General features: G+C 37.3%; 1 protein-coding gene across 2 annotated transcripts in view; it reads left to right on the plus strand.

The window, feature by feature from the left end:
• Positions 1-22,489, plus strand: part of znf462 (zinc finger protein 462) — a 95,064-nt gene that overhangs the window by 23,978 nt on the left and 48,597 nt on the right. For both annotated transcript variants that reach the window (XM_088629457.1, XM_088629456.1), the window contains exons 2-4: positions 9,272-9,531; positions 10,975-16,430; positions 18,472-18,609. In XM_088629457.1, the coding sequence (XP_088485583.1) occupies positions 9,303-9,531; positions 10,975-16,430; positions 18,472-18,609 (5,823 nt within the window). In that variant the 5' untranslated portion in view covers positions 9,272-9,302. The remainder of the gene's footprint in view (positions 1-9,271; positions 9,532-10,974; positions 16,431-18,471; positions 18,610-22,489) is intronic.

The raw sequence follows: 22,489 nt of genomic DNA on the forward strand, positions 1-22,489 counted from the left end.
ATCAATGCATTGTTAACCATCACCTAAATTATTTTATGATGGAAACATCATAAATACCAGTGTCACTCACCCTATGGACAACTCACAGACAACAAGTCATATCTCAATTTATCAACAACTTCAATTCAAAACAGTTTCAATTAAAAAAATTCCTTCTAAGATATGAACAACAATAGATATTTTGCACTGCAGCATGTTATGTCACTGATATTACTTCATGGGAAGGGAAAGTACTGGAGATTGATCTTGGGCTTTTGTGACTTACCATTCCTATATTTCTTATTATGAAATGAGCTGAACATGTGGCTGCAGTGTTTCAGTGACTGTTGGAAGTGTAAGACTTAAACAGTGCAGCAGTCAAGAAACTTGGCCTCTGCAACTTTTGTAAAGGATGATGGATGCATTTCACTGCCAGAAAACTTTCTCAGAAAATGAACTGACTGTTGGCAATAAATAGACATCGGGTGAAGCTCATCGAGAAACTCTTTGATGATTACTTTCCAGTTGAAGCTGAAACCTACATCTGGATTCACTACCTGGTAAGCTTTAAAATCTGTGAGCTACCTGCTCGTTTTTCCATTAAGGCTTAAGAGTGCTTGTTGGAACCTGCACACTGAAGTCCATTCATTGAGAAGTAGAATGAGTGTTGATCCATACCTGAGGTTAAAGTTGAACATTGCACCCTTCTTTTTAGCACTTTGCTCACAACAATAAGTGCACTCATTGCATTCAGTCCTAGAAAGGTAAATCTATAGTTATTAAAATGAGATTTGTCAAATAATACTGTTTTTGTGGTATACTGAGTTCTCACTGATTTTAAAGTAGTTCACAAAAAAGTGTGAGATGCACTGCTTTACACTATAAACTTTCACTTTTCACTATACACGCTCTTTCACTTTATAATCTAAGTTTGTACATGGATGTAGCAATGTAGGATTTATGTGTTCTAATATGTGCTGTTTCTCTGTCAGGAATCTCTTTCCAATTCAAAAGCCTGCTAAAAACATGATTGCCTACAGTCTTTTTTGAAGCAGCTTGGGTGTATGTTACTTAAAGCTTTTGATGAAAAAGGATTAAAAAGAAACCTCATTTTTTCCTTACAGAAATCTCTTCTGTTTCTCTTGGTTTTAAACACTATAAACATGACTGTTGCCATCTCCATGAACTGCCTTGTTTAGTTGTCCTGCTGAGGCAAAGTTCTTGTGTTTTCTAAGAGTGTGACATTAACGAAGGTCACATAGCAAAGAATCTGCTCATTAAAAGGGTTTCTGTTGGGTGTTCTCAGAAAAGCTTCCTGTTATTTGGTTAATGGTTGACCTAGTTCTGTTGCCATATGCTTCCTGGAACAGAATTTTTAAAGACTGAGTGCAAAATCAAAGACATGGGTTTTTGTATAGAGGTTATGGTACCTATTAAATGTAGAAATACTAGAGATATTCCTAAATAGAAGAATGCAAAATACCATCACCTGTATGAGAAGAAGAAGGTGGTGAACTGAAACTCATTTCATAAAGAAAATGTGCGTGCTCAAAGGGCTTTTCAACCTGTTTAAAGTTCAGTCCTTTTCACCAAATTTTGAGTTCTCGTCGGTTAAACATGACGAGAAAAAACACTTGGATGACTTCATTTAAGATGCCGTTTAAGATATTCTTTAGTGCTGAATCTCTAGTCTTTGTATTGCTATTCTGTATGACTGTTTTAAAGAGCAAACAAATTTGTTTTTCATCATATTCTGAGATAGAAGATTATGCTCCATAAGGTAATAATTGATCATTTTAGCAAACAAAACATTTTGATTTATGTTGAATACATGACTTCAGAAACAATATAAGTGTGATTACATTAACTCATGGAATATCTGATAAGTCATTCATGTTTTAAATGTTTTAATTCCCAGAGATAAACACCATTCTGTTCAACACGCCTTTTTGACCTTCTCTCTCAAAAAGAGATTTAATGAGATGAAACTTACTGTTGGTCCACATACTTTTTTCTGTCATGGGTGTTCTATGTTTTGTATCAGCATGATTTTAATCGTTACAAAATGGAAAGCAAGTGCACAACCTCCCTCAAATACTCACAAAAACGTTTCTGCTTTTTTTGTTTTACATCATCAAGTAATGCATTTTCAGAAATAGTTTTTAGGTAGGAGTGTATAGTGCTTTCAGGAATTGACATTTTATTGTGTATCAGGCTGACACCAAGATAGCACCTGACACTGAGAGGCTTTTGTAAAGTAAAAAATACAGTACATTTGTTTATCAATACCAACCTATAAGCTTATTCTTCTAGTCTAACAACTGCAGTGAAGATAATCAGTGTCCATTAGCCAGTCTTGCCTGTTTTCATATCTGTGGTAGTACTGTAGATATACTATTAGGCCACTCTCAGTTTTAAACATTGCTATTCAGTATCTTAATCATTGCTATTCGTGACAATACTGTTAATAGTATGTGTTGTACTGGTTTTAATTGTCAAAGCATAATTGAAACTCCATACTGAAGGTTTGCTTTTGCTTTTTGACACATATATCATTCAGTTTTGAAACAGCTGAATAGCAGTGAGGTGAATGTTCCCTGGCATGAGATGCTTACTAATACCAATTAAGCACAGTTTTGTGCATAGTTGTGACATAGTAGTATATTACACAATGGCTTTTGGCTGAGTTAAGAACACGAACATTACAAATGAGAAAAGGACTTGGCCTAGGATATGGCCTATCTTGATAGTTTGACAGCTTATAGCCAATTTTTGAAGAATCTCGTCAAACCTGTTTCATCAACAAATGAGTAACAGAAAAGGCTACTTGTGAAAAAACTTCAAGCAGTTTTTTATTTTGACACTATTTACATGATGTGGACAGTGAGGAACAGCAATAAAAAAAGACAACATTTTAGTTATATAGTTAAAAGTGCAGAATTTTGATAAAATGATATGTTAAAATTGTATAATGTATTTGTAAATGTATAATATTGTGTATAATTTTGGTCACTCCATTCTAGAAAAGACTTTGCTGCTCAATTCAGGAAAGAGAAACCGGATACTTTCCAGGGCTTAAGGGAATGTCCTACACTGACAGGCTGAAAAGAAGAGAAGATAACAAGGAGACCAGGGGTGCCATGGTCAACCCAGCATGCTTTCTGAGAATGATCAGTGGAATGTGAACCACAGAACAGAAAAGTTAAATATTTTTAAAACCAAGAAGGTTACTTGTGTGATATTCTTTTATCTGGGAATGTCCCCCATTTTGCAGCATACCAGGCTTGAAAAGATGTAATATTTCACATCCACGTTTACTATTACCCATACCAGGCTTGAAAGATCCTTTAATCTGTCATTGGCCTTTGGACAGTATAAATGTCGGTTTAGAAAAGGCTTGTTGAAGAGTTTTTATGTGGAAATACTATGTAACTTGTATTATGGGGGTCAGCTCAGTTCTCCAGTGCAGTATAGGGTGGGATAGAAGGACGTAGATAGAATTAGACTTTTACAGGTTAGCAATTCAACAATTGAACAGTATATGATTGTTAATTTCTTCTTAAATATACCGTGGGAGAAATATGTTTGTCTAAATGAAACATCAGAGGGAAAATCAGGCTTTGCAGTACATTATTTTATTATTTTATGAAAATGCTTAAAACAATGGTGTGAGATACATATGCTTAGAGTTTATATACCAAATCTTTTTTCAGGAAAAAAATAGCATTTACTTTGACTTTAGAAGGAGCTCAGGGTAGTTGTCTGTGCTAAGGTTTACAAACGTCTGCTCTTATTGTATTTCAGTATCACCTAATATAGAAAGCAGAGGGGATTTCAAGGGCATGGGATTTTGAAAGTCAGCTACAGCATTCATATTTATTTTTTAAGAGTTTTTATTTAACTTCAAGTAAAACTTTACACACATGTATTTGCTTTTACTGTACATTGCATTAGAATGCTAAGCTTGATCTGGAGAATATGTTAAGCTTTTGATAATAAAGATTTATCATTTCTAAACTTTTGGGTTTGCATTTTCCTCACATCATGTACTGTAATAGCTTCTATAACACACTATGGTTGTATTAGAAATTGAAAACCCAGATTTATAATTCTAAATACAGCATTTGTAATTGTATAGTTTTTATATATAATTAACCTAGTGCATTGCAATTAGTTCAACAATTTAACAGGGTATTTAATATTTTAGGAGTTTGTTCGGAGTATGTGTTTCTTTTTAACATTTGTCTCATTTCTGACTACATGAGTAATACTGCTCTACAGTGTGCTTCCTCTGTCATTGTTTCAGTTCAATTCTAGTCTTTGCTTGTTGTCTTTACTTAACTCCTACCTATTCTCATTTAATTGAGTTTAAGTTAGTATTCTGCAGTTTTTCAGCTGGAGAAGATATTACAATGCTTCAGCAATGAGCAAGCTGTTTTAAATAACCACCACCCTACCCTGAACGTTTTGTATTGACAAACTCTTGGCTGCATTGATCCATAAAATCTACTCCAAATTATAAACTGATCAAAACATAATCTAGATTAAGGACTGATTAGAAAATACAGTATTTGAGTTTTTGTCCTGCTTGTAATTTGTCAATAACTTCTGAGGCAATGCACTGCTGTCACAGCTACATATGGACACCTTTGCTAAGACTGCCCCCACAAATGGAAGTGTAAGTGGGTTTGGTCGTTTGATTGCTTTACTGTGTTCTTTATTGATTAATCTTATGGTTATATTTTAATGCAAGGCACTAGAATTTTCTTTTTGTTACAGGCATCTCTTGATATGGAAATAATTTACTGTAGCTTGACCTTCAAGACCTTCATTGACCTTCATTATGTTCAAAACTGCAGTATATTGTAGGCCTATAACAAGCCATGCTGTACAATACATAATGACTTTACAATACTTTTCACAATTTTCATCTGATTTTTTCCCCTGATTTTCCTGCTGCACTACTTTAAAAAAGTAAAAAACATAATGGCTATGACACCACATTGGCTATTTTGCATGTTTATAAAAGTCTTCATTTTCAAAAATAGTAACATTTATTTTCATATGCTCATATCATGCCAAGGAAGTAAAGTGTTCAACTAATTATGGAAGTTTAATGAGCTTCTTTCATTTGTCCCTGTTGTATGTAATGTCATATTACTCATTGAACAAAGCTAGCATATGGCTTAAGATGCAGAAAATATGAGCCATCACTGCATGCTTTCATGAAACGTAATTATGTATGTGTGCAGTGGTGAAGTTACAGCTTTTTGTATAGGAAAGTATGAAAAGTAGCTCTGCTTGGTCAAAGTTAGCATGGAACTACTGAGAAATAATATACGCCAATAGTAATATTATAAAATAATACAAAATATTTTGAAATTCTGTGGTTGAAACCATTTGATTTTATTCTGAGCGTGTAATAAGGATATATTTTTAGTGCAAAGCTGTAACAGGCTTATAAACATAGGTAACATTCAACTTTCTTTAACATTTGGCATTTCCAAAGGCTTGCAGCTTATGACCATACAGGATATGTACTATGTACAATACATTTTCATATATTTGTATGTTAGATTTTTCTGAAGTTCAGCCTTGGCCTTGAAGCCAAATTCAGCCAACCACAAAGCTCTACTTCATCTGTGAACACTGGTTACATTTTGGTGTCAGAGCAAAGAAACCCTTCTCTTCCTATCTCTTTCTTCCTCCTGCCTTTACATTTCTTTGGGTTATTGTCATGTTAAAGTTGAAAAGGAATTACACAGCCAATGAGGTGTTAATTTTAAAGCCTAGAGTACAGTACAGTGGCTGTCGTTAATGCAAGTAATTTGAGATGTGGAAGTTGTTATTAAGGCTATTTGTATATAGTTACAGCTAATAGCTAACATTTCAAGAGGTAGTATACTGATGCAATTGGATGATTGCCTAGAGACCCCGTGAAGTCAAAATATGAGATGAGAAATCCAGAGATTCTGGTGCTCAGGGTTCTGGAACCCTACATGTTAGGTACCCAGCCTTTAGTTAGCTTACCTATGGTTTCTGGCCTTTCAACCCCATCTGTAACACATCGTTTCAGGAAACATTTCATGTGGTATTTAGAAATGACAGGTCTAAGCAAATGTATATACAGCAAGGAAAGAAATTTACTTAAATGAAAAGCCAACTCTTAGATTTCACTTGGGTAGTTTTTTTTTTGTCTGTATCTTCTAGCCAACAACATTGTTTCAAAAACTGTCAGAAAGAATGAAAAGGCAAAAAATACTCCTTCGAAGGCAGAATTGAGAAAGTAATATAATGTGCATAAAAAGAACACTAACATTATTATTTGTTAGATGCATGTTCCTCTGCATTCTAATCAAGAAATATTTTTTTGTGATGAAGCCCTTTAAATGGTTGTGCAGGGTTTCTCTGAATTGCTGATTGTGAGCTCTTGTGTTTTAAGAGCTTTTCATCCTGACTGCAATCTTCTGGAAGGCATCAGAGTTAACCTTTTACATGCCTGTGCATATAAAAATAAAGAATCGTCCATTTCCCACTCCAAAATTCTACAAACGTTTAATGTCTTTTTTGTTGAAAATATCTCCGTTCTTTTCATTTAACAAAAATAGCTGTTTTTATCATTTATGAGTTTGTTTTCCTGTAGGTTTATTGTCCTTTTTGCTGGGTCACAGTTACTTCCACAGACATGTTCTGTGTAAAATAAATGTTTTTTCCTGCAGTTGTTTCGGATATCTTTTAGTATATTGGTTCCTTGAAGAAAAGCCTATCTACCAAAATCTGAAAAAGTAACAGACTGATAATATACTCAGTAGCTCCTTTCTACTGCATGAAATGGTGGACCAGTGGTTAAGGACAGAACCTCTGTACTCTTAATCAGCTTAACACTGGTTTATTCAAAAGACCTCTTTCAGGCAGAGCAGCTGCCTCTGCAGAGTTTGAGTAGAGGGTGTGACTGTTGGCAGCCTTATGCTGATGCAGACAGACCGGTTGGTGATTAACAAATGTCAGTAGACTTTGGAATCTGGGGAGCATAGTCAGATGGCTTTGTCCTCTGTGTGCAGTGGAAGGTCTCCCAGGTGGCTGGGTCATGCTGGCATATTTTGTTTCCCTGCTCATGGCCGAAGCAAGCTGCAGATGTTTTCTAAGCTCTAAAAAGGGAAGTTCAGATATGCTTTGAATTTTTAGACCCCCTTGCTGAGCTTAGTTGGCAGTTCCCATTTTTTTAAAGAATTGAAGAAGCGTCTTTCTGTATACGTTTTGAGATTTTTTCATTTATAGACTGTTCGAAAGTGTGAAAGCAATAGTCTTTGAGCTGGCAGAGAAGATGTTTGTTAAGCTGTCCAGTAAAAGACTTAGGTACATCTGGCAAATACATTTCTGTCAGCAACTCTCTCGTGACTCAGCTGCCTGAGATGTAGCTCAGATATGTGGGGCCATGTTGTGTGCTAAATGAACACCTTAGCCAGAATCTAAAAGTCCTAAAATGGCTGCTCCTTGAGCTCCAAAGAGCTGTGCAGCTTTGAGCTTCTCACAGCTTTTGTTAGATGATCATTAGACAAATGCATTGTACTTTGTGGACTGAGTTTGGCAGAGTTGAAAGAACAAAAGCTGGGGATAGCATAAGTGTGCTGTTTTGTTGCCTTTTCTCTCTTTATGTCCATATCCTTAACAAATAGCAGTAGCTTGGCAGCAGACCGGGAATTTGTTTAGAGATCCCATGAACTGTTAAAGACAGGGGTGGGGCATTTATGGTGCTGTAATATGACCTGATACTTGATAAAGAGCAGGCTTTTTCTGGACACTGATGGTGTTTGTTTTAAGGTCAAGCAGATGACACCAACTGATTCTGAAGTTCCATGTGTTTGAGACAGCCTAACCTAACAGGTTTCTAATATTCATCTGATCACTGAGTTTCTGTCTCATCATAAGAGATCATGTATGAAGTGGCATATCTGTGTCATTAAAAAGAACCACAAAAACAGGTTTTGAATTGCATTTGCTAGTCCTGTGCAGGACATGCTACTGGTAATAAGTGCATTTCAGAATTTTATCATTAATTATTTCCTATCTCTTATACCGATAGCTTTACAGTAAACAGATTTTCATGCTCACTTTTTTTAAGCAATTTGTACTGGAGCACATTTTTCTTTTCTATGTCTTTGTACGAGTGAAATATTTATAAACATTTTGTTTTCTCTTTTAACTTGTGCAGAAATACTAATTGCCCACTTTTGTACAGAATAGCTCTTTTAACATCTCATAAGAAGAATGACTATTACTTATTGGTCCGTCAATACCACAGATCTCGTATAAAGTGTGGTAAAAAATTATATATACTTGTGATCTGTTGTAAATAAGTTGATGTTTCCTGCATAGCTGCCATGTTCCAATTATTGTTTGATACTGTTGAAAGCAAATAGTGTGATATATCAGGGACCTTCTGTTGCCATTTTCTACAGCTCTTAAGTATGGCTGACAGATGTCAAACTTAAACAGAGATATATTGTTATTGATTGTGTTTGCAGCTGTGATTGCAGGTCTTTTTCTATCATGTAACAGTTGAATTAAGGAACTTTACAATGCCCCTTATAACATAACTTCATGCTGCATGTTGTGTGAGTGTTGCCAGTGACTACTGGCACCCCAAACAAAGAAAACCAGGTTACCATCCTGGTGGTATCTAGTGACACATGGCAAAGCAGCTGCAGCATATATTTGAGCGTATTTTTGAATCCCTCTTGTCTCCCTTTTTTGCTGTGTAAATGGAAGTTTTAAAAGATGTACTGAGTTTATGTGCTGATTTCAATACAATTGCCATGCATTGTCATGTTCGATCTATGAGAATGTTCTATCTGTGTGATATCCAACTTTTTAAATAGTTAAAAAAACTTTTTTACTTAGGACACTCAAGATAATGCAGTGTAATAACAATGTGGTTTAGTAGGTCTTACAACTAGGAGATACTGGATCATTGCACCCATTCCATAATCCAATATTTTACAATGAGGAATTTATAGGATAGGGTGTTCCCTTTTAGCTAGAATCAGATACTGACTTTTGCCAAGCTGCATATACTTCAGGGGTGCAATAAAGTGTAAACACTTGAAATCGATTCCAGTGACTTATCCTAAGGTCATAAAAGTAAGACAAATCACTCATATTCCTTTTTGTCGTTTACATTTTTTTAAGCAGTTTCCTAGTCCTATCCTTCTTAGAATATTTGAAGATGTGTCATAGAACCTACCCTAATAGTTACTTTAAAACCATGATTTTTTTTGTTTTTTCTTTACAGGTTTCCCTGATTTTGCAGGGAGTCCTCAATAATGGAGGTGCTGCAGTGCGATGGCTGTGATTTCCGGGCTGATAGCTATGATGACCTCAAGGCTCACATCCAGGATGTTCACACAGCTTTCTTGCAGCCCACAGCAGTCGTGGAGGGGAACTCTGGTCCACCCAGATCTGATTCTTTAACTTCCCTCAGTCAGGCTGAAGAGGTTGAAGACGAGCTGAATGCTTTGAAAAACGAATATGGATCCCCACATGAAAGAGCAGGTGGTATTACAAGATTTGCGTTCAAAATGTGAATAGTTACTTTAAATGGAGTACAGGTAGAGCCTGTAGACCTAATTTGAAAAAGAAAAACAGCCAAATGATGAGTGTGTGAAATGAACTTATGGTCTGACTTAGAGAAAAGTGAAATGACAGTGAGTATTGATGACTGGCAAACTATAAGGAACACAACAAATTTTATATGTATAAAAATGATCTAAAAAAATTTTTAGGACATTTTTAAATATAATTTAGGTATTAGAAAAACAATGCTTCGGAACTAATTTGCATATAAGTTTCCAGTCAGTGTTTTCCTGTCAGACTCTGTCTTAGAGGTGGGGTATCAGACTTGACAGTGAGATATATTGTCACTTTTGTGCCATTGAGTATACAGAGGCAGTATTTCTGCTCAGTTGTTTCTTTTCCAAAGATGTGCTTTTTTGCATATTCATAATGGATTTACAAAAAACTCTTCAGAAACTAAAACGGTTGTTTATAATATAATTTTTATTAAAACAAAATACTTACTCCAGAGTTAAGATTTCATGTGGTCCCTAGAACCGAGCACTTTTTTTCAAATATTGCCTTAACAGACCAGCAACCTAAGTATCTTGAAGCATGTGTGTTTTTAGTTTGGGTATTTATTGGAAGTACTGGAACAGACTAAGCAGGAACCATGTGCATTCATAATTAGTTTCTTATTGCTTATTGTCATTTGAATCGTCACCTAAGCTTGTGGATGGATAATATTCTTGTGGTTGCACATGAATCCGGATTCCATGTTAGGCCTTTTAAATTGCAGTGAGCTTTTTTTCCCTATCCCTATTCAGTCTCAATCTTAGAAGTGGAGAGTATCACAAAACTAAAGCCTTAAATTCTACCTCATGATTAATATTTTAATTAAAAGTGCACAGAATATGGCCATGTAATTTCTTCATCTTTTTGTAAGATATTTTGAGTGTAATATACTCATCAATCAATATCATTAGTTTTGTGTGTATGAATTAAAATTTACAAATTTACATTTCATATAGAATATTGTCCTCTTTTCAAACTCTTTTACAGCAGCTTAATAACCAATGAAAGTAATATGTGTAAAAACAGTCACAAAACAGTTTTTACCCTAGAAAAGTGTTACAGCTGTAATGAAACAACTTTAATCAGGTGAATATGTGCTATCCCCAAATCATGCTATTTGTGGATAATTCTGAATATTTGTCTCAAAATAGCTTTAAATAAAGGATAGCAAATCTTTTTGTTCTGAATTAATATATGAGATGTAAAAGCAGGATGCTTTTCACAGGATCTTTAGCAAGAATTTATGTAAACATCTTTGCAGTGTGTTTTTGTTTGAGAGATGCAAAAAATCTGCAATAAAATTGCATTTCCTTCCTTGCAACGAATTAAATCTAACATCTTTCTGTCTTTTATTTATTTATTTTTTAGGGATTCATTCTTATGATTCTGATTCTGGACACTTTTCCAGTCCTAACCAAGTGATTTACAATCAGCCAGTAAGCCAGTCTTCTAAGCCAGCAAACCAGTTTTTCCAGTGCAAGTTCTGCGTCCGTTACTTTAGATCAAAAACCCTTCTCAATGAGCACTCAAGGAAGGTCCATGGTTTTGTTGCAGGTGCTTTGCTAAGTGGAGGGAATCCACAGTCTTCACAGGCTTCTAAACAGTCAAACTACAGCATTCTCATGCATGATGGCTTTGGGAAAGTTTTCTCCTGTCAGTATTGTACCTATAAATCTCCACGTCGGGCCAGGATTCTAAAACACCAAAAGATGTACCATAAGAGCAACCTGATAGACTCTTCAGGGTCTGCTGCTGAGGCCATCTCAGAATCCTCCTCCATAGCATTATCTTCACAGGAGCCTTCCAGTGATCTGCCAGAGGAGGTAGTTGAGCGTAGTATTTTGGAGTCAATGGTCAAGCCTTTAACCAAATCCAGAGGAAATTTTTCGTGTGAGTGGTGTGGTTACCAGACTTTACGACGAGAGAGATGGTGTGATCACATGATGAAGAAGCACCGCAATATGGTTAAGATCATTTCATCTCTCCGGCATCATCAAGATGGAGGTAATGTTAGCTCTTCCAAATCTGACTCACCTGCCTCATCAAGGACCACTCCCAACTCCAGCTTTATGCCTAAGAGTTTAAGTGGCAATGAAGGTTCCTCGCCCAACATCACAAATATCAGAGGAGCGTCAGGAAATTCAATGTTACGGTCATCTCCTGGGCATTCAAGCAAGTTTGCATCTTTTCAGTATTCACAGATGAAATCTAAGACGACTAATAGTGCAGGCTCCTCAATTATGACTGAAAGATCAGCATTTGGAATCTCTGATTTGCCCAACACAAGTATAGACATAGAGACAAACAGCATACTCAATGATTCCAGAAGTAGCTCCGATGAGGATCTTGCGGAAATGGATGGCTCAAATCATGTGAACTCTTCATCAGTAGAAAGCTCTGCCAAGCAGCTGTTGTCTGAAGAGGATAATAAAATGCTGGAGACAAAAGGAATACCATTTCGAAGGTACATGAACAGGTTTCAGTGCCCATTTTGTTCTTTTCTTACCATGCATCGCCGGAGTATCTCTCGACATATTGAGAACATCCACCTTTCTGGCAAGACCACTGTATATAAGTGTGATGAATGTCCTTTCATTTGCACCAGTCCACTGAAGTTAGGAACTCACAAGCAGAGTCACATAGGAACTGCCTCTGAATGGGAAACAGTGAACATATCCAGTGAAACCCTAGGTGTTCTGAATGAGGGGACAGAGCCAACAAATGGAGGAAATGCCAGCTCTAAAGTTAATGGTAAAAAATTCAACATGCTCAGTGAGCTTAACCAACCAAATCCTCACAGATGCACCCTCTGCAGTTTTTCAACTACTACTCTGAAAGGTTTGCGTGTCCACCAGCAACATAAACATTCTTACTGTGACAACTTGCAAGCACCCAGTTTTGAAGGGTCCTCAAATGAGCTGCAGGACTCTGAAACAGAGACATACAGCTCCCCAAACTATGTGCAGAAAACACAGACCTCAATTCTTGGCTTTTCATCCAAAAAACATTTAGGTTCCAAGAGTGCAAGGAAATCTATTAATGACTTACCTTTGGATTTGTCTCCAGTCAAAAAAAGAACTCGAATAGATGAAATTGCTAACAATCTTCAGAGCAAGATTAGTCAAAGCAAACAGCAAGAGGACACGGTCATCAACTTGGAGGATATGGATGATGAAGAGGAAGAAGAAGAAAATGATGTTGAAATTGAAATGGATGAGGAGAAAGAAGAAACACAAGCTGAACAACTGATAAAAAATCGGAGCTACACCAAGTCTAGGCACCAAATGTACCTGAGAGAAGCTGAAAATTCTCAACAGGATAACCTTTCCACAAAAGAGAAGATTAGCCTGCAGCAGAAATTTGGTTCAACTGATATGACAATTGAACTGACCATTTCGGATGAGGAGGATATTGAAGATGACTATGGTGCTTCTAGTCAGTCCAAAGATCTGCATAGTCATGGTGATCAAGAGACCAGAGATGCTTTTCAAGATAGCATTGATTACAGCGAGGAATCTGGAACCCTTTTTTACTGCAAACATTGTGATTACCATAACAAATCTGCCCGCAGTGTAAGCACACATTATCAGCGAATGCACCCATATATAAAATTTAGCTTTAGGTACATCCTAGATCCAGATGATCACAGCGCTGTCTATCGTTGCTTAGAGTGTTATGTTGAATATACAAATTTTGATGATCTTAACCAGCACTATGGAGAACATCATCCTGAAGCTAGCAATGTCTTGAACTTCAATCAACCTGATCTAGTTTATAGGTGCCGCTTCTGCTTATATACCAGTCCAAATGTTCGAAGCCTGATGCCTCATTACCAAAGAATGCATCCCACAGTGAAAATCAACAATGCCATGATATTTTCCAGTTATGTGGTTGATCAGCCTCAAAAGATGACCAGTGAGTCCCAAACTCTGAGAGAAATCTTAAATTCTGGTCCCAAAAACTTTGCAGCTTCTTCTCCTGCAGCCCGCAGTTCTTCTCAGTCTAGTCCTGTTCATAAAAGTATTTCCAAAACCCAAGAGTCAAGTTCAGAAACTGATTCACAAAAAGAAACCACAGTGAACAATGTCGTGGTCTATGATTGTGACATGTGTTCCTTTGCCAGCCCCAACATGCACTCTGTCTTGGTTCACTACCAGAAAAAGCATCCAGAGCAAAAGGCTTCATATTTCCGTATTCAGAAAACTATGAGGGTGGTTTCTGTAGATAGGTCTCAGACTACAACAAATTCTATCTGTGATATGACCAACCCAGCCCCTCCAAAGGTATCTAATCCTCTTCCAGCAGAGGTGGAAGAAGAGATTTACTATTGCAAACACTGTGTTTACAGCAACCGTTCAGTAGTAGGAGTGCTTGTTCATTACCAAAAGAGACACCCAGAAATTAAGGTCACAGCAAAATATATTAAACATGCTCCTCCTACACCAGGCCTTATGAAGCTAATGGAGGAACTACAGATTGCACCACCGAAGCAGTTTTTAAACCAGTTTAATAATGGGGTTGATGTGTCTAGTTCTTCCCAGTCTAGGTCTGGTGGTGAAAAAGGAGAAGTAGAAATGATGTTCTTCTGCCAGCATTGTGACTATGGGAACCGCACTGTGAAAGGAGTGTTGATACACTACCAGAAGAAGCACAGAGATGTAAAAGCAAATGCTGATCTTGTACGACGACACACTGCTGTGGTTCGTAGCCAACGAGAGCGGGCTCAAATGAGCCAGTCGGGGACAATGTCAACTTCACCTTCAGGTTCTGATCCTGAGAAGACTAGGCCCCTGCGGGCTTTGAAATGCAGACATTGCTCCTACTCATCTCCGTATGTTTATGCTTTGAAGAAGCATCTAAAGAAGGACCATCCTACTATAAAGGCTACAGCTATAAATATTTTGCATTGGGCTTATCAAGATGGCATTCTGGAGGCTGGGTATCATTGTGAGTGGTGCATCTATTCCCATGCCGAACCAAATGGATTGCTCATGCATTACCAAAGACGTCATCCTGAGCACAACGTAGATTACACCTACATGGCCACAAAGTTGTGGGCAGGCCCAGACACTTCATCCACTCAGCAAGTGGGAAGTTCAGAAACCAAGCACTACCAATGTAGAGATTGTGCCTTTGAGGCTTGTTCCATTTGGGATATCACCAACCACTATCAAGCTGTTCATCCATGGGCCATCAAAGGAGATGAATCTGTGTTGCTGGATATTATAAAAGGGAACAATGCATCAGAGAAGGTGCAAACTTCAATGACTGAAGCACATGTTTCTGTGGCCAGTCCATTCCATCGTCAACCCTCTGAGCAAGATGAAGAATCGGTGGAAGTTTCAGGAGCTTCCCCTGAAATAATCACTCACCTTTCCTTTGCTAGCACCTCAATTTCAAGTAACCCATATCAGTGCACTGTTTGTCTGTCTGAATACAACAGCCTACATGGTCTTTTGACCCACTATGGCAAGAAACATCCAGGCATGAAAGTTAAGGCTGCTGATTTTGCACAAGAAGCAGACATAAATCCCAGTTCTGTTTACAAGTGTCGGCACTGTCCTTATGTGAACTCTCGCATCCATGGAGTGCTCACACACTACCAGAAGAGGCACCCTTTAGTTAAGGTCACTGCGGAAGATTTTGCTGATGACATAGAGCAGGTGATAGAAGTAAATGATGGAGATGAAAAATGTAAATCACAGAGACAGGGCTATGGTGCTTACAGGTGCAAAATGTGCCCTTATACTCATGGAACCTTGGAGAAGCTGAAAATTCACTATGAAAAATACCACAACCAACCTGCATCAGACATGTTCAAACCTTCTCCCTCCCATTTTTCGGTTTCTAAAGATGATACAGTTGCTGAATGCAGTGCTGCAAATCTTGTAGAAGTGCAAGAAGTTGGTGAGTTTATTCCAGCTCTGTCTCAGTTCCCTGTTGCCAAAAGTGAAAAACATACTGTATTCAGGTGCCAATTGTGCAAGTATTTTTGCTCCACACGAAAGGGCATAGCTAGGCATTACCGAATCAAGCACAACAATGTCAGAGCTCAGCCAGAAGGCAAGAACAATGTCTTTAAATGTGCTTTGTGTTCCTACACAAACCCAATTCGCAAGGGCTTGGCAGCCCATTACCAAAAGCGTCATGACATTGATGCATACTATACCCACTGCCTGGCAGCTTCAAAAACTACCACTGAGAAGCCTAACAAGGTAGTAGTACCTGTGACTTCTCAGTCAGAAGGTCCTGCATTAAGTGAAGAGCTGAGACTAGCAGTGGAGAGAAGGAAATGTTCCTTGTGTCCTTTCCAGGCATTCAGCAAGAAGAGTATTGTTTCTCATTACATCAAACGTCACCCAGGAGTATTTCCCAAGAGGCAACATTCCAGCAAGCTTGGGCGCTACTTCACAGTGGTGTACGCAAAGGAACCTGAAAAAAATGTTACATCTGAGGAAAGGAAACAGACAGAAGAACAGCCAGAGACTGAGCAAGAGAAAGATATTGAATGGCTGCCATTCAAGTGCATTAAATGCTTCAAATTGTCCTTCAATACAGCTGAGCTACTCTGCATGCACTATACTGACTACCACAGCAAAGACCTCAAACAGGACTTCACCATCATGCCCAGCACAACACGGTCCACTGATGATCACTACCAATGTGCCCATTGTGACATCAAGCTTATAGGAATGATAGAACTTAGCACACACTTAATCAACCACAATGAGGAGTTTCAGAAGAGAGCAAAACGGCAGGAGAGAAGGAAACAGCTTATGAGCAGACAGAAGGGAAATGAACAGACTGAAAGCAAAGCAGAGAAGGTAAGTTAAATGATTTCATAATTTTGACATGCCGGACATTTTGATATTTAAGAGTGTTTTAAGAACTGTTATCCAAGTCTATTAGTACAGTTTCAAATACTAAAATGGGATTCTGTTTTTATCACTATAATTAATCAAAATAAGTATTGCTTGCTCCTGTCAAATAAATGATGTAGCCAAAGTTTTAATGTTCTAGTCAATGAACATTCAAAATTCCAATTCTAATTAACCAAACTATTTTTTTTAATCAATTGCTTCAAAGTGAAAGTAAAAAAGAAATTGGAATGTTTTACTTTATTAGAAAAGATGCCAAGCAGTGCTTTAGCCTGTAGTGGAAAACGTATCATCCCATTACAGTCAAGATGAGAGAAATTTAAAAAAATTGGCAGTTCTGGGACATTAATTCAATGTTCATTTTACAGTGTAGCATTTGATAGATTGAGGGCTTAAAATCCCACATGATTTCTGTTCAGTACCTTTCACATGCTATGATAAATTCATGAGAAAAAAATAGAAATTGTGCCAAAGGATCTGTTGTGGTCTCGGCGCATTTGGCCTTTTAATATATTTTACCCAAAAAGATTTCATCTGTGAATGAGCTCTGCCCTTTGCACCTTCCAAGGACAGTGGCTAGAACCCGCCTAATTAGCCTTAACTTTGAGTACTTCAACAGATCAGTGAATCTCTTTGGTCTCTTTTTGGGATTTGTCTCTTGCCCTGGACAGGCTTGAGTTCAGATGGTTGTCTGAATGTTTTCACTTCATTAGCTACTTAAGGGAAGGTTCATGCTTCTTCTGTAAAGGCAGAAATGTACTTACTTTAATTCATCACAAGTATCTTACATTGAAGCTGCATGCAAATTTAATAAAAGTACATTTACAGAAATTAATAGTTTTTAATGTATAATAGAATACATTTTGTATTTTTGATCCCCTAGCAAAAAATCATACCGTATTCTATTAAATATTACTCATTTTATGTATCTTGTTTATTCATTATGATATATATCATGTTAAAAATAGCTATACAGTATTTAACAGTCAAGGACTGTGGGTATGAGATTTTATTTATGAATATTGTCCCCTGTTGACTTGAAATACAGAACAGCATAAAACTATTGTGTAAGTCTACATGCAAGTTTATTCCACGGATGCAATGTTGGCCTTCTTGTGCTAGATGAATGTGTCTTAGGTGGCCATGCTGAGAGGACATATTTCACATATTGGCTGTTTATTGGTTAGAGGTTTCAGATATGGAGATGTTTTGGAGCATATAATTACTGTGCAGTGACACTATCATTGCAGAACGGCAGTTTTTTTTATTTTTTGTTCCTCATTTGATTTCCTCTTTAACTGCCTCTATTTAGCATTATTTAAATCCAGGGGATCACCATCAAGATTTTTTTATATCAAAACAGACCTCACCTCAAATAATACACTAAAGCATTCTAGTGATAGTAATGTAAACCTTTTTACGTGTAAAAATATTTGGCTGTACACATGAATTGTGGACTTCGTTTTCGCTTACTTTGATTTGGACACAAATCAACAGATATCGCAGATATCCTGTGTATGCAAAAGTATGGTAACCCTAGTCAAATTGCATGTTTCAAAGAATCTCTTAAGTGAAAAGAAGTTAACACAACCTCTGCAGGGTACAAACTTAGACATGACATATTTCTCCACATTTTAATGCACATTTGCTATTTGCTGAAGTGAATAGTTTTAAAAAAAACGTAAATGTGGCATGTTCAAAAGTTTGGGCACTCCATATACAACTGTATATAGTACATGGAGACGTTTCTGCCCCAAAAGTTTGGGGCTCACATTGAAACTTACATAAGCTTGATATGTGTATTCCTATCTAAATTTCCCATTTTTTCCTGCAAAGAAATTATCTAATGTAATTTTATTCTTCACTAAAGTTCTTTCAGTTACTCTGAAAGTATCCTGAATTACAATGTGTATTTATTATTAATGCCTTTAGTTTTTCTTAAAGGACAAGGGGTTTCAACTTTTCAGCTGTCTTTTTTGTCCTTCAGTCGGACAGCAGTGCAGACAGAGCTCCCATTGGTTACAGATGTAACTTCTGTGTGGAGATCCATCCCACTCTGCGAGCCATCTGCAACCACCTGCGGAAACATGTCCAGTATGGAGAAGTCAAGGAAGGACATGTGAAGGTCAGTTGATTACTCTTGGTTTGAATTCCTTTCATTTGAGGTTTCAATGAAGCATTGTATCAAGGAGTGAGAAGCGTAACCTGTGACACAAATAACCGGTTGCTAAATTTCAGCATATTGCCAACATTAAGTATTCAGTTCAATTCAATTTATTTTTTATATAGCCCCTTTCACAACAAGGTTATCCCAAGGTGCTTAAGAATGCAAGTAACCATACATTTTGTGAATACAGAACAGAAGACCAGAAGACAACGGAGGAGAGGAACCAAAAACTCCTTAGTAAAGAGAAAAAAAACCCTCTAGGGGTCCAAGGTCAACTGGCTGCCCAACCCCTTTGGGCATGCTAACATTATATAATTTTAATCCATCCATCCATCATGTCTTCTGTATGTCAGTAATAGCTCTTCAGTCTGGATTTGAATACTGAGATTGACTCGGCATCCTGAATATCGGGTTGGAGACTGTTCCATAAGCTAGGGGCCCTGTAACTAAAGGCTTTTATCGCCAACTGTTTTTTTATTAATACGTGGAATATGAAGAAGACCTGCATTCTGTGATCTAAGCAGGCGACTTGGATGGTATACATTAATAAGTTCCATTAGATAGACAGGTGCCTGACCTCTGAAAGCCTTGTAAGTAAGTAGAAGGATTTTGAAGTCAGCCCTGTACCTAACAGGAAGCCAGTGAAGAGAGGTTATATGGTCATACTTTCTGCTCCTAGTAACAATTCTAGCTGCTGCATTCTGAATTCGCTGTAAGGTGTTGAAAGAGTGGTGGGTGCTCCCTGATAGTAGGGCATTGCAGTAGTCTAACCTGCTGTATACAAGCGAATCTATTAATTTCTCTGTGTCTTGAGTGGAGAGAAACTGCCTTAGTTTTGCAATATTTCTTAATTGGAGGAAGCATGTTTTCGATACTGTTTTAACATGAGAGTTAAATGAGAGCATTGTGTCTAATATAACGCCTTGGTTATGTGCTGAGCCTTTGAGGCAAATTTATAAATTCTCTGAGTTAAGTGGTAAGTTACAGTAGTCCTATCGGTATTGTTGCCTCCTAACAGCAGAACCTCAGTTTTATCAAAGTTGAGCAACAAAAAGTTTTCACACATCCAAGTCTTTACTTAATCAATTAACTAAAGTAATAATAGAAGAGTTGTCGTTAGGTGTAAGCAAAATGTATATTTGAGTGTCATCAGCATATGAATGAAAGTTAGTGTTTTTGTATTATCCTACCGAGCAGCAGCATGTAGAGAGAGAACAATATTGGTCCCAGCACTGATACCTGTGGTATCCCAAATTGAACTGGTGACATTGATGAAGCAGTACAATTATTAGATATTTGAATATAATGAAAACGATTGGTTAAATATGAAGTAAACCACTTAAGGACGGTTCCACATAAGCTAACCTCAATCTCAAGCCTGTGTTACAAAACAGAGTGGTCAGCCGTGTCAAAGGCAGCACTAAGATCTAGAAGTACAAGCACTGTTGCATTCCCGTGTCAGTAGCTAACAGAATATCATTTATAACTCTTGTTAATGCAATTTCAGTGCTGTGGCCTGGGCGGAAACCAGACTGGAATTTTTCAAGTATATTATTTGAGTCCAGATACGATTGAAGTTGGGCCACAACTATTCTCTCAAGAATTTTAGATAGAAATGGGACGTTTGAGACCGGCCTGTAGTTGTTAAGAACTTGTGGATCCAAATTTGGCTTATTAAGGAGCGGCCTAACAACCGCTACCTTAAATTGGTCAGGTACAACGCCTGATGCAAGGGAGATGTTCATCATACTAATTATAGGTACTACCAGTACTTCGAGGGAATCTTTGACTAGCTGAGTGAGGATGGGATCTAGCGGACAGGCGGTTGACTTTGTTTAAATAATTAATTTCTTGAGTTCTTTTTCATTAACTAATTGAAAAACACTAAAGAGGTGCACATATTGTTTCTGTACCAGACTTCTTTGCGGCTTATTTGATTGTGTTTGAAGTCTGATGGTGTTAATTTTATTGTTAATGAAGTTCATGAAATTGTCACTACTAAAGTTACATGGTGCTATAGAATCGGTCTTATTTGTTAGATTAGTTATTGCCTTAAATAGGTAGCGAGGGTTATTTTTATCTCTTTCTCTAAGTTCAGTGTAGTAAGCTGAACGAGTTCTATATAGGGCTTTCTTATATTGTTGCAGGCTATCAGTCCATGCCGACTTGAATACTTGGAAACCAGTAGACCTCCATTTGCGCTCTAGTTTGCAGCACTCCTGTTTAAGGGATCGTGTGTGATCATTATACCATGGAGAGTGTCTAGTGGTTTTGACGACCTTAGTCTTTAACGGGGCAATTTCATCAAGGGCCTGTCTGACCACTGTATTATAGTTATGTGTAATTTCTTGAACATTATTACTGGAGATGAACCTAGCATTGTCCATCACGTTCATGAAATTTAATGAAGTACCCCTGTTGATGTGTCATGTTGTAATAGTCTTCTCCTTTGCAGCTATCAAGGGCAGTCGAATCTCAAAAGTATTTAAAGAGTGGTCATAAAAAGAGTTATTGATGGGATGGACTATCAGCTCTGTGAGTGATAATTAAGTCTAGTGTATGATTGTATATGTGTATTGGTCCTGTTATATGCCGTCTACAACCTACAGAGTCAAGGAAAGATTAAATATTTACTGAAGGTGTCTGTCTGTATGTCCATATGTATGTTAAAGTCACCTAATATTACAACTTTGTCTAAATTAATAACTAAATCAGAGAGCAGTTCTCCAAATTCAGCAATAAACAATGCATATGGTCCTGGGGGTCTGTACACGAAAAGAATGTATGTAGATGATTCAGGTGCTATTTTAAGAAGCATTGCTTCAAATGTGTGAAAGTCATTAATAGTTTTTAATTCAATTCTCAGAGACTCACTGAAGATGGCTGCTAGGCGCTGCCACCTAAAGCAGAGAACCTGTTGCTGAGTCGGATTGGTGACTGATGTGCAGGGGGTCTAGACCCCTATCTGACCGTGACCCAGGGCTTACTCTCTGCAGTCGGCGTAGTTAATCGGCAATGGCGTAGTTAATCGAAAACACAAAGTAAAACTTTATATAAAGATTGTTAGTTGTAATATTATAGATATATTATGGAATGTTTGTAATTCAGTAGTAGCAGTAGTAGCGTGCACGGTCCTTCTCACTCTGACGTCACTTTAACATAACAACCAAAAGACAGCATCTCCTTCAACCATGACCCTGGTCACCACAGTAGACCATTCCAATATTGTTTTGTCCTTTTATTATATTGAGCTGATTAACTTCTGACAAACTTTTAAACACAAGCAATTTTTAGAATGCCAATATAAATGGGGAGAAAAAAAGACATACTGTATTTGTTTACAGCAAATTAGTGGGATGGCTGTAAACTAGATTTCTTTCTGTGTTTTTTCAATTACCTTCTGAAAAAGGTCATGTAGCGCTGTATACCAGAGCTGATGTTAATTGGCTTCTGTCCTGTATTATTTTTCTTGCAATTTCTGTATTATTTGCATTGATATCCTAGTGGATGCAACGTAAGCAGAATTTCTTATTTTTTCAAGTTGCACTTGGAACAGATTTGGAACATTAAAGTGCTGAAATTCAATTAACTGCTTTTCTCTGGGTATTGTGTAACTGACTAGATTATTGGGAGATTGCTTCTTTAAAATACCATGAATTCCAAGACTCTCTCAATCCAACAGCTAAAAAAATCTATGTTTAAAACCTGTCTCCTGTGTTTAAAGGTAGCTGCATTAGAAATCATAATGTTGTTATCAATTAGTTTAACATTGCCAGTTCAGCTACAATACATCAGCATTACTGGTACTTTAAAACTATCTCTTAAAAAGAGATCCATA

This window comes from Lepisosteus platostomus, chromosome 4 (genome assembly GCF_059453375.1).
Source record: "Lepisosteus platostomus isolate fLepPlt1 chromosome 4, fLepPlt1.hap1, whole genome shotgun sequence".
In the NCBI taxonomy this organism is placed as follows: domain Eukaryota; kingdom Metazoa; phylum Chordata; class Actinopteri; order Semionotiformes; family Lepisosteidae; genus Lepisosteus; species Lepisosteus platostomus.